Source organism: Heterodontus francisci, chromosome 9 (assembly GCF_036365525.1).
Source record: "Heterodontus francisci isolate sHetFra1 chromosome 9, sHetFra1.hap1, whole genome shotgun sequence".
NCBI lineage: Eukaryota > Metazoa > Chordata > Chondrichthyes > Heterodontiformes > Heterodontidae > Heterodontus > Heterodontus francisci.
The window spans coordinates 107,380,830-107,393,327 of record NC_090379.1 but is presented as its reverse complement, the minus strand read 5'-3'; the positions used below and the strand labels follow the sequence as shown (position 1 = coordinate 107,393,327).

The 12,498-nt window shown below is 44.3% G+C and overlaps 1 protein-coding gene across 3 annotated transcripts in view; it reads left to right on the top strand.

Moving 5' to 3' along the window:
• The window catches only part of LOC137373960 (metastasis-associated protein MTA1-like), a 141,576-nt gene that overhangs the window by 71,475 nt on the left and 57,603 nt on the right, over positions 1-12,498 (top strand). For 2 of the 3 annotated variants that reach the window (XM_068039638.1, XM_068039639.1), the window contains exons 8-12: positions 1,545-1,619; positions 2,109-2,167; positions 5,900-6,030; positions 6,406-6,557; positions 7,582-7,777. In XM_068039638.1, the coding sequence (XP_067895739.1) occupies positions 1,545-1,619; positions 2,109-2,167; positions 5,900-6,030; positions 6,406-6,557; positions 7,582-7,777 (613 nt within the window). The remainder of the gene's footprint in view (positions 1-1,544; positions 1,620-2,108; positions 2,168-5,899; positions 6,031-6,405; positions 6,558-7,581; positions 7,778-12,498) is intronic. The other variant, XM_068039640.1, reaches the window with a different exon arrangement.

Genomic DNA, 12,498 nt, shown 5'->3' with positions numbered 1-12,498 from the left:
CCCTGTTCGTTCCCCATACTCTGTATTTTTTTCTCTTTCAAATGTTTATCCAATTTCCTTTTGAAGACAAATATTGAATCTATATCCACCAAACATTCGGAGTCCTAACCACTCATTGCGTCAAAAAGTTTTTCCTCATGTCGCCTCTGGTGCTTTGGCCAGTCACCATTACAACTGTGCCGTCTGGTTATCGGCCTCCTTCAGCCATTGGAAACAGTTGCTCTTTATTTACTCCATCTAAATCCTTCATGATATTAAACATCTCTGTCAAATTTCCTCTTCACCTTCTGTTCTATAAGCAGAACCCCAGCTTCTCTAGACTATCCACATAACTGTAATCCTTTATCCTTGGAACAATTCTAGTAAATCTCTTCCGTACCCTTTCCAAAGCGCTCTCATTCTAAAGTGTGATGCGCAGAATTGGACGCAGTATTCTAGCTGAGGCTGAACTAATGTTTTATACAGGTTTAGCATAACTTCCTGGCTTTTGTACTCTATGCCTCTATTTGTAAAGCACAGGATCCCATATGCTTTATTAACCTGTTCTCCCATCTTCAAAGATTTGTGCACAAAACACTATCAGGTCTGTCTTTTCATGCCACCACTACCCCCCACCCCCCACAAACCTTTTTTAAAAATTGTGCCATTTAGCTTGTATTGTCTCTCTCTCCATTTTTCCTGCAGAAGCTTATAATGAAGGAGTTAGGTTAAATCATCGGTTAAAGGGATACAAGTTTATTGAGATATATTGGGTGTAAGTTTAAAACTGGCATGACGGATTGGAACAGTTTTTACAGAAACTACACCGTATTCATTTCTGTTTAAATTAGTGGAAGAAAAATCAGGCTGCTTCCAAAAAGGATGGTCGATTTGCAAAATCTGGTTACCACCCAGTCAGCCGAGTTGTAAATTACCTGCCTTATCGGTAAATAACGTGCTGGTTTCAACAGGCACAATGCAGCTTGCATGGCACTGGGAAGCAGATAATTCCACATCTTTGGTGTCCCGGATCTGACTTTTCCAGGATCCCAAGTACATCATTGGGAGATCATGCAAAATGTAGCCTGCAGCTACTGTAGGCACTGGCAGTTTTTAAACTGCTGAGGCCTATTGAAGGACAAGTTGTAACTGATTATAAGTTTCAGGCTGTAGACCAATGACTTTTTTTGACTGAGTATTATTTCAGATCTCTCATTGTCTTTCCCTTAGAAACGGGGTAAGTCAAATCAGAGGGGCTCAGAGCTGAGGGGGTGTTTGGTTCTGCATCATCTTCCTGCCACCTCAGTCTCAGTATAGCAGTCTTACCTCTGTGCAAGGTGGGTTTGGAATATTTGCACTTGAAACTTTGTCCTCAAACAAATTATTGGAGTAAGTGTAGTTCCAGTGATCAGGATGTGATGGTCCCTCCATGGAATATAAATGGATGAATTTGAATAATATGTCATTGGGTTTGTGATTCATTTAGTAATAATTTGACCATTTTTGGAAAACAAGTAACGTTGAAATTCAGTCTAACAACATTTTCTATTTGACATGTTTTTCAGTTACCCTGGAAGTCACTAACCAGCATCGTAGAGTATTACTACATGTGGAAAACCACTGATCGATATGTACAGCAGGTAACCTTCACATACTCACTGATTCCTTCCTTCATTTTTAAAATGGTGTCGTAGGTTCTCTAAACTTGGGTAGGTGTGACACCGAGCACCATTGTGTTTTACTTGTGTTTGTGTCAGCTTCTCTTTAGAGAAAACCATTTCAGACAAGCGTTTGCTGTTGTTGTAATTAGATCAGTGTTTACCTCAGCATCGTTGGTGTTACTGCCTCTCCATTTTTCCAATTTTTTAAGCAACCCAATTATTCAGTAGACAAGCTGACCCCGTGGCGTTGGGTAATTGGAATGCAGATGTCAAATTTGGCTGGTAACCTGGCCTGTGCCTTTAATGTCACTGCTCTTAATTCACATTAATCCAGGTCATTGCAGCTGCTTTTAAACTGCTGAGGCCTATTGAAGGACAAGTTGAAACTGATTAGAAATTTCAGGCTCTAGACCAATGACTTTTTTTTGACCAAATATTACCTCAGCTCTCTCATTGTCTTTCATTTAGAAACGGTTGAAAGCGGCTGAAGCAGAGAGCAAACTGAAGCAAGTGTACATACCTAACTAGTAAGCACTCCTTTTCTCACCTTCTCATCTGTGTCCCTCTGAGTCACTTGTGAAATGTCAAAAAAGTATCGATCCCTGCCAGTATTGGGCTGTGTCTCTGTCTCCATCCCTCCCTCTCTCTCCAGCCAACCGTTGGTTTATAGGCTATTGTAAGCTTTTGTAACAATAGGGCCATCTTAACTCCATATATCACTACTTTAAGTTTGCCATAGAGCTACTGTGAACATTTATCTCTGAATTTATACTTCATCACCCCTGCAGAGCAATCGCAACTTAATAGTTAGTGCCTTTAAACATAGACCAACATTTCAAGGTACTTCACAGAAACCTAAAGTGAATAGAAAGCTAAAGAAGGAGGTATTAGAATCGGTCAGAGATGGATTTTAAGAAAGGTCTTAAAGAAAGAAAAGCCTGCATTTATGCAGCGCCTTTCGGAACCTCAGGATGTCCCAAAGTGCATAACAACCAATGAGGTACCTTTGAAGTGTAGTTACTGTTGAAATGTAGGAAATGCTGCAGCCAAATTGCACACAGCAAACTCTCACAAACACCAATGTGATAATGACCAGGTAATCTGATTAGGGAGATGAAGTGATTCATTTTGGTAGGAAGAATGAGGAGAGGCAATGTAAATTAAAGGGGTTGCAGCAGTGGAGGGACCTGCGGGTATATGTGCACAAATCATTGAAGCTGGCAGGGAAAGTTGAGAAAGAGGTTAATAAAGCATATGGGATCCTGGGCTGTATAAATAGGGTCATTGAATACAAAAGCAAGGAAGTTATGATATACCTGTATAAAACACTGGTTCGGCCTCAACTGGGATATTGTGTCCGGTCCTGGGCGCCACACTTGCGGAAGTATGTTAAGGCATTAGAGAGGGTACAGACAAAGATTCAGGAGAATGGTTCCGGGGATGAGGAACTTCAGTTACATGGATAGGTTGGAGAAGCTGGGGCTGCTCTCCTTGGAGAAGAGAAGATTAAGGGGAGATTTGATAGAGATGTTCAAAATCACGAGGAGTCTGGACAGAGTAGATGGTGAGAAACTGTTCCCATTGGCGGAAGGATCCAGAACCAGAGGACACTGATTTAAGGTGATTGACAAAAGAAGGAACGGCAGCATGAGGAGAAATCTTTTTATGCAGCAGGTGTTAGGATCTGGAATGCACTGTCTGAGAGTTTAGTTTAGAGATACAGCACTGAAACAGGTCCTTCGGCCCACCGAGTCTGTGCCGACCATCAACCACCCATTTATACTAATCCTACACTAATCCCATATTCCTACCACATCCCCACCTGTCCCGATATTCCCCTACCACCTACCTATACTAGGGGCAATTTATAATGGCCAATTAACCTATCAACCTGCAAGTCTTTGGCATGTGGGAGGAAACCGGAGCACCCGGAGGAAACCCACGCAGACACAGGGAGAACTTGCAAACTCCACACAGGCAGTACCCAGAATTGAAACCGGGTCACTGGAGCTGTGAGGCTGCGGTGCTAACCACTGCGCGATAGATTCAATCAAGGCCTTTAATAAAGAACTGGATTATTCACTGAACAGAAAAAAATTGCAGATTTACAGGGAAAAGGCTGGGGAGTGGGACTCGGTGAGTTGCTTTTGCAGAGAGCCAGCAGGGACATGATGGGTGAAATGGCTTTCTTCTGTGCTGTAACTATTCTATTATTCTGTGTTGATTGAGGGATAAATATTGTCCAGGGCACCAGGGATAATTCCCCTGCTCTTTTTCAAAAGAGTGCCATGGGATCGTTTAAAGCCTCATCTGAAAGATGGCAGCTCTGCCTGCATTTTTGTGCTCGTCTCTGGAGTGAGTCTGACTCCGAGCTGAGATCCGTTGGGCTAAGGGAGGAGAGTGTGGTATAGAGGCAAAGAATTGAGGAATGGAATTCCAGAGTTGAGGGCTAAGACAGCTGAAGGAATGGCCGCCAATGGTTGGACAAAGAGAAAATATGATGCTCAAGAGACCAGAGTCAGTGAAACTGAAAGTCAGGGAAGAAGGGGTGGGGGCATTGTAGGCCTGGAGGAGGTTGCAAACATAGGGAGGAATGAGGCCATGAAGGGTTTTAAGCACGAGGATAATTTTAAATTGGAGGCATTGAGGGTCGGGAGCCGGTTGTTGGTCAGCAGGGGCAGGGGTGATGGGTGAACGGGACCGAGTGTGGGATAAGACCTAGGCTGCAGAATTTTGGATGAACTAAAGTTTAAATGATGGATGGTCGACCAAAAGAGCATTGGAATCACTGAATCTGGAGAGGGCAAAGGCATGGACAAGTGTTTGAGAAGATGGAGCTGCGATGTGGAGGTGGAAGTATATGATCTTTGTGACTGAGAGGATATGGGTTTGAATGCTGAGGCTGCAGACAGCTTGATTCAGCCTGAGACGGTGGTCACGGAGGGAGATGGGTATGGGAGCTTGGTGGTTATGTTACTGGATTAATAATCTAGAGGTTTGGACTAATAATCTGGAGACATGAGTTCAAATCCCACCATGGTAGGAGGGGATTTTAAATTCAGTCAATCAAATTAATCTGGAATTAAAAAGCTGCTATTAGTAATGGTGACTGTGAAGCTTGTCGTAAAAACCCATCTGGTTCATTAGGGAGGGTCTGACCTATATGTGATTCCAGGACCACAGCAATATGGTTGACTCTTCCATGCCTTAGCAAGTCACTCAGTTGTATCAAACCTACAACAAAGGGCAATTAGGGATGGGCAATAAATGCCAGCGGCACCCAGATCCCGTGACTGAATGAAGAGAAAAAAATTGGTTTGAATGTAAAGAGTTTGTGGTGGGATTGAAGTTAGTGGCTTTGTTCATCATGGGGGCATTGAGGGAGGGCTATCTTTTAGGGTGCTGCTTAAATTGTTGCAACCTGTGCCTGTTCAGGTGGATGTCAAAGATCCCATGGCTCTTTTCAAGGAACAGGGAGTAGTCCTGGCCAGCATTCCTCACTCAACTGACACCACTACAAGTAGAAAGGCAGGTTGTCTGGACATTTGCTGTTTGTGAGGCCTTGCTGTATGCAATTGCAGTTGCCTGCAAAAAAGTAAGTAATTGGTTGTCAATCACTTTGCGAAGTCCTGAGAGCCTGCTATAGCAATTCAAGTCTTCCTTCTTTCTTTATCCAGCTGGTGCTTACTGTGGGTGAGCTGGTCCACAGTGTGGGTGAATTGGTCCACAGTGTGGGTGAATTGGTACACGCTGTGGGTGAGCTGGCACGCACTGTGGGTGAGCTGGCACGCACTGTGGGTGAGCTGGTATGGAGTGTTGGTCAGCTGGTACGCACTGTGGTGAGCTGGTATGGAGTGTTGGTCAGCTGGTACGCACTGTGGTGAGCTGGTATGGAGTGTTGGTCAGCTGGTATGCAGTATGGGTGAACCGGTACGCATTGTGCTCAGTGGTGTGGAATTTACAGAAAAAAGTCTTATTTACTTTGAAAACATCAGAATCTACTTAAGCAGAGTCTCTACGAACAACAGCAAACAGAACTCATTCTCGAAACTGCAGCAAACTTTCCAAATATTTCCCCAGCAAAATGCAGCAAGTGGAGGATAGTTGCATAATACAAATTCTGTGCGTATAGTCAATCCCAGTCGCTTACTGCAAGTGTGATTGATGGGGGAATTACCCAATCATCTTCATTTTGGCTGGGACTTTTGTCACTCTATGCAGGCTTATTTTTTTTTGTCTTCCTCCCCCCTACTCTTTAGTAATAAACCAAACCCGAACCAGATCAATGGAAGCAGCACAAAGACGGGAGCGCTGAATGGAGGGAGCGCGCTAGCACCAAACGGGGCAGTGGCCGTGCCAGGACCATGTCGAGCTTGCGAAAGCTGTTTCAGTAAGTACTCTTGGGATCACAGAGCAGTGTGAAGGTCTCCAAGTGGTTCAGCACGGCCATCATTTTGAGAGCTTGATGCCGGTTATTGAGCCAAGCCGGCAAGAGGGTGCCGAGACAGGAGGAAGCCAGAAGCAAGTGTCTGGCTCCTGTTTTGACAGTGCAGCAACACAAGGTTCTTTGAATACACTGGGTTTTGAAACCCTGTTGGCTAGTACCAACCAGATTGAGTTATCTCAACATGGAATGTGAGCATGATGTCCCAATTACTCCAGATCAGACTATGCCGTGCTCCTGATCGGCCAGTGTTAATGCAGCATAAATAAACAAAAGAGGTGGAAGGTTTCAATATACTTGTATCTTTTTTTGTTTCACCAGCTACCCAGTCGTACCAGTGGTACTCGTGGGGCCCACCCACCATGCAGTGCCGGCTCTGCGCAGCCTGCTGGGGCTACTGGAAGAAGTACGGTGGACTGAAGATGCCAACCCGACTGGATGGTGAAAGGCCAGGACCAAACCGGAATAATGTGGTAACTGCTGAGTGCTGGAGATCGTACCAATTTGCCAGCTGCTCTCCACTAGTTTACTCACCTTCCTTTCCTCCCTGAAGAAATTGACTGGTTGTTGCACTCCAGGTCCATGCACAGCCTCCAATAGATCACCCAAGGGGCTCATTATTACTGCGTGAGCCTGGACAGGAAGTGTTGTTGCCTTCTTAGAGTATGGATAAATTATGGTCAAATGTGATCCAATCCTCATCCAACGTCCAAACATGAGCCCTTGGGTAGAAGCGCTAACCCTTGACACTGGGAGAAATTGTAGTGCCTCTAACCCCACCCTGCCTGAGATCGGCTCAACAACAAACAGTTCACAATGTCAGTTTTTTCTGAGTGTGGGTAGCAAAATCGCCTCTGAGTCATAAGGTGATGGATTCAAGCCCCACCCCAGGAACTGAAGTGAGTAATCTCAGCTGACACTTTAGTGCAGTAATGACAGAGTGCTGCACTGTTAGGAGTTGCTGAAAATCAGCCAGGATATTAAAATCCATCTTTTCGAATGCATGTTGAAGATCCCACAGCACTATTTGAAGAAGAGCAGGAGAGTTCCCTCAGTGTCCTAACCAATACTCCTCTCTCAACCAAAATCTTCCTCAACAGATTAACTGATTGATCATCTTGGCGCTGTTGGTAGCCTTGCTATGCACAAAATGCCCGCCCAGTTTGCCTATGTAACAAAAGGGATGTGATGAGGTGCTATATAAATGCAGGTATTTATGATCATTTTGCACTGGCATTCCCTGAGAATGATAACTAAGTGCAGCCTCCAAACAACTGCCCAGTGGTGATTTTTCTTCTCCCTTTCCTGCGTGTGGTGGCCACTCTGTGCCTCTCTCTGAGATGGGGCAGTCACCAAACAACTGTCACTAGCATAGCCCCTCACTGCACCACTTCTGTGCCACTAAGTTGTCTGAGTAAACCCCTCAGACTCTTATTTTTTTTTGGAGTGCATTTTGATGATTGCTGTAATATTTTGTCCTCTTTCTCCTCACCTCAGAATGCCCATGGCTTGCCGGTTAGGAACAGCGCCAGTCCTAAGTTCGCACTGAAGACACGGCAGGCCTTTTACCTGCATACAACAAAACTGACGAGAATAGCCAGGCGTTTATGTCAAGATGTTCTGCAGCAGGCGGCACGACACCCCCATGTGCCGATTAACAGTGCCGTCATCAAGGCGGAGTGTAAGTGTCAAGGTAACATGACGGCAACTTAACAGTGAGTAAGTTCTCCTCCAGACTCCAGAGTAGTTCAGTAAAGAGGATATGGGTCCTTTCTTCTATGTGACCTTATTCCGCCACTCTTCGTGGGTTCAGGCCCCATGTGTGCTGGTCACTCTCCAATACCGAGACTATTTTTTATCTGGCAGGAATTCTCCCAGTGTTCTGGCCAACGTACGTTCCTCACACAGTCCTACAGTAACAGATGTACTACATTGATTTCATTTGTTGGGTTCTTGCTGTGCACAAATTGGCTAGTGTGTTTGCCTTAATAACAACACTTCAAAAGCAATGAATCGGCTGTGAAAGTAGATCCATGCACTTCCTTTCTTCAAGTGAAGTTGCTAATTTATTTTAATTTCTGGCCACTTTTGTGTGTTGACTTCCACACACTCTAGGTGCTGGTTCTACACTGTTCAGACTCAATCTCCTTGGCCTTATAGCTTGTATTGACAGCAGGTTTTTTGGGCTAGATTTAAAAGCAGGCCCCAGAGTTTTCCCTAGGCTGGGAACTGGCCAGGTTTCCATGCAACTGGCTCCCTGTATGAGCCATTGTCTGGCCTTCCATAACCCTGAGAAAAACACATGCTCAGCCCAGTCCCAGCCCAACTCAGAGGTTAACTTTGTTTTGAGTCTCCTCCCATGGAGGAGGGAGATGCTTCCTCTTGGTGTCAGTACCTCCCTGGAGACTGAAGAGATCATTGCATCCAGTCACTATAGGAAGACTCCAGCTAGTCATGACGATTTAGTAAAGACTTGGTCTCTATTTACCTCAGTCACAATTAAGTTGCTTAATCATTCTTTTAATGTCAAAGAACTTCTGCATTTCTTTATCCATCCTGTCCTCTTGGTATCTTGAAGGTTGAACAGACATTCAGCCAGGTCGAATGAGTCTGGGTGTTTTCAACTTGCCAAAGGCTCATATTTTTCGGAGATATTGTATTGAAGTGTCTGCCAGTCCCATTTCATCTCCATCTTGGCTGCAGTAGGACAATGGTAGATGAGAACGCTGTCACTTGGCACCATTCTTTTTATTCTGTCTTGGACTGTGGGTGTTACTGGCAAGGCCGCCAATCATTGACAATCTCTAGTTGTCTTTGAGAAGGTGGTGATGGGCCACCTTCTTCAACTGCTGCAATGCGTTTGGTGACGGTACTCCCGTAAGCGCTGTTATTCTTTGTAGCAGTTTAAAATAACTGAGTGGCTTGCTAGGCCACATTAGAGGGCAGTTAAAAGTCTAACAGGTTGTTGTGGGTCTGGAGACATGTAGGAAAGACAGGTTATGGACAGTAGGCTTCCTTCGCTAAAGGACACTCGTGAACCAGTTGGGTTTTTATGACAATCTGACAGGTTCATGGTCACTTTTATTGGTACCAGCTTTTTATTTTCAGTTCTTTTTAAAAACTCAATTCAAATTCCAATGCACCATGGCTGGCTCAGTTGTACAGAGGGCAGGAGGAAGATTGGAAAAGCAATAGTGATAGGGGAAGCAATGGATGTTTCTGCAGCCACTGACGTGAATCCAGGATAGTATGTTGCCTCCCTGGTGCCAGGGTCAAGGATGTCATGGAGCAGCTGGAAAGCATTCTGTCGGGGGAGGGTGAACAGCCAGTCATCATGGTCCATATTGCTGCCAACGATATAGGTAGAAAGAGGCATGAGGTCTTGCAGTTTAGGGAGCTAGGAAAGAAGCTAGCAAGCAGGACCTCAAAGGCGGTGATCTCAGGATTACTGCCGGTACCATGCACAAGTGAGTGTAGAAATAGGATAGAGCAGAAGAATGCTTGACTGGAGAGATGATGCAGGAGGGAGGGCTTCAGATTCCTGGGACATTGAGATTGGTTCTGGGGGATATGGGACCTATACAGGCCGGACCAATGTCCTTGCGGGGCAATTTGCTAGTGCTATTGGGGAGGATTGAAACTAACTTGTCAGGGGTGTGAGAACCAGAAGGTAGTATTAGAGAGGAAAACCAAGGTGTACAGAGAATTGGGAAATAGTAAGACATTAGGTGGGGTCAGTGTAAGAGGGAATTAATTAGGATTACTGTGCATGTATACGAATGTATGTGAATGAGTTTGGTAAATAAGACAGGCAAGCTGCAGGCACAGATAGCCACGTGGAAATATGTTGTTGTGGCAATAATGGAGACCTGGCTCAAAAAAGGGCAAGACTGGATATTAAACATTGCTGGATGCAAAATGTTCAGAAACGATAGGGAACAAAGGAGAGGAGAAGTAGCTGTTTTGATTAAGGACAACATTACAGTGCGGGAGAGAGATGTCCTAGAGGGGTCAAGGGCAGAATCTATTTGGCTAGAGCTAAGAAACATTAGAGGTATCATTACACCACTGGGTGTATTCTATAGGCCACCAACTAGTGGGAAAGATATAGAGGAACAAATTTGCAAGGAAATTACAGAGGTGCAAGAATTATAGAGTAGTTGTAATAGAATTTAATTATCCTAATATAGACTGGGATAGTAATCGTGTAAAGGGCAGAGAGGAGTAAGAGTTCCTAGAGTGCGTTCAGGAAAATTTTTTACGTCAGTATGTTTCTAGTCCAACAAAGAAGGAGGCATTGCTGGATCTGTCCTGGGGAATGAGGTGAGTCAAGTGACGTTGGGAGAACATTTAGGAGACAGTGAACATAGCATCATATGGTTTTAGTTAGCTATGGAAAAGAACAAGGAGCAATCCAGAGTTAAGATAACTAATTGGGGGAGGGCCAATTTCAATAGAATGGGAACGGATTTGGCCCAAGTAAATTGGAAACAAAGATTGGCAGGCAAAACGGTAACTGAACAATGGCTGCCTTTAAAGAGAGATATTTCGAGTACAGTCAAGGTACATTCCCACAAGAGGGAAAGGTAGGGCAAACAAATCCAGAGCTCCCTGGATGACAAAAGAGATAGAGAGTAAGATGAAGCAGAAAAAGGGTGCATATGACAGATGTCAGGTGGATAATACAATTGAGAACCAAGCTGAATATAGAAGGTTCAGAGGGGAAGTGAAAAAACAAATAAAAGCATAGCGAGGGTATGAGAAGAGACTCAAGGCTAATGTAAAAGGGAATCTAAAAGTCTCCTATAGGTATATAAATAGTGATAAAAGGAGCAGTGGGCTGATTAGGGACCAAAAAGTGGATTTATGCATGGAGGCAGAGGGGTATGGATGAGGTACTAAATGAGTACTTTGCATCTGTCTTTACGAAGGAAGAAGCTGCTGCCCAAGACTTGGTGAAAGCGGAGGTAGTTGAGATACTGGATGGACTAAAAATTGATAAAGAGGAGTTATTAGAAAGGCCTAAAATTGATAAGTCACCAGGACAGGATGAGATGCATCCAAGGATACTTGGGGACATTAGGGTGGAAATTGCAGAGTCACGGGCCATAGTCTTCCAATCCTGCTTAGATACAGGTGTGGTGCCAGAGGACTGGAGAATTGCAAATGTTACACCCTTGCAGGTGCAGCAAGTAATTAAGAATGCAAATGGAATTTTGGCCTTTATTGCTAGGGGGTTGGAGTTTAAAAATAGGGAAGTCTTGTTACAACTGTTCAGGGTGTTGGTAAGGCCACACCTGGAGTACTATGTACAGTTTTGGTTCCCCGTATTTAAGAAAGGATATACCAGCATTGGAGGCAGTTCAAATGAAATTCACTAGGCTGATTCCTGGGATGAAGGGGTTGACTTATCAAGAACGGCTGAACAAGTTAGGCCTTTATTCAGGAGAGTTTAGAAGAATGAGGGGTGATCTTATTGAAAGGTACAAGATTCTGAGGGGGCTTGACAGGGTAGATGTTGAGAAGATGTTTCCACAAGTGGGGGAATCTCGAACTAGGGGACATAGTTACAGAATAAGGGGACACTCATTTAAAACTGAGATGCGAAGGAATTTTTTCTCTGAGGGTAGTGAATGTCTGCAATTCTCTACCTCAGAGAGTTGTGGAGGCTAGATCACTGCAAGTATTTAAAGAGGAGGTAGATAGATTTTTGAAAAATCGGGGAGTTGAGTGCTATAAGGAGTTGGCACGAAAGAGGTGTTGAGGTCTGGGGCAGATCAGCCATGATCTTATTGAATGGCGGGTCAGGCTTGAGGGGCCAAATGGCCTACTCCTCCTATTTCTCATGTTTTTATGTTCAAAAAAGGGTGTAAGGACAAGACTGGCAACTACAGAGTAGTGGATTTAACCTTAGTGGTGGGAAAGTTTTTAGAAATGATAATTCAGGACAAAATTAATAGTCACTTGGACAGATGTGGATTAGTTAAGCAAAGCCTGTACGGATTTGTTAAGGGCAAATCATGTTTAACTGACATGCTTGCGTTTTTTGATGAGGAAGCAGAAAGGGTTGATGAGGGTAATGCAGTTGACATGCTGTTCATGAACTTTGAAGAGGCTTTTGATAAAGTGCCATATGCAAGGCTTGTCAGAAAGGTTAGAGCCCCTGGAATAAAAGGGACCGTAGCAGCATGGATACAAAATTGGCTGAGTGGCAGAAAACAGAGAGTAGCTGTGAACAGTTGTTTTTCGGATTGGAGGAAGGTATATAGTGAGGTTCCTCAGGGCTCTGTGTTAGAACTCCTGCTTTTCTTGATATATATTAATGACCTTGACTTGGGTGTACAGGGTGTGATTTCAAAATTTGCAGATGACACAAAACTTGGAAGTATTGTGAACTGGGAAGAGGATAGTGAT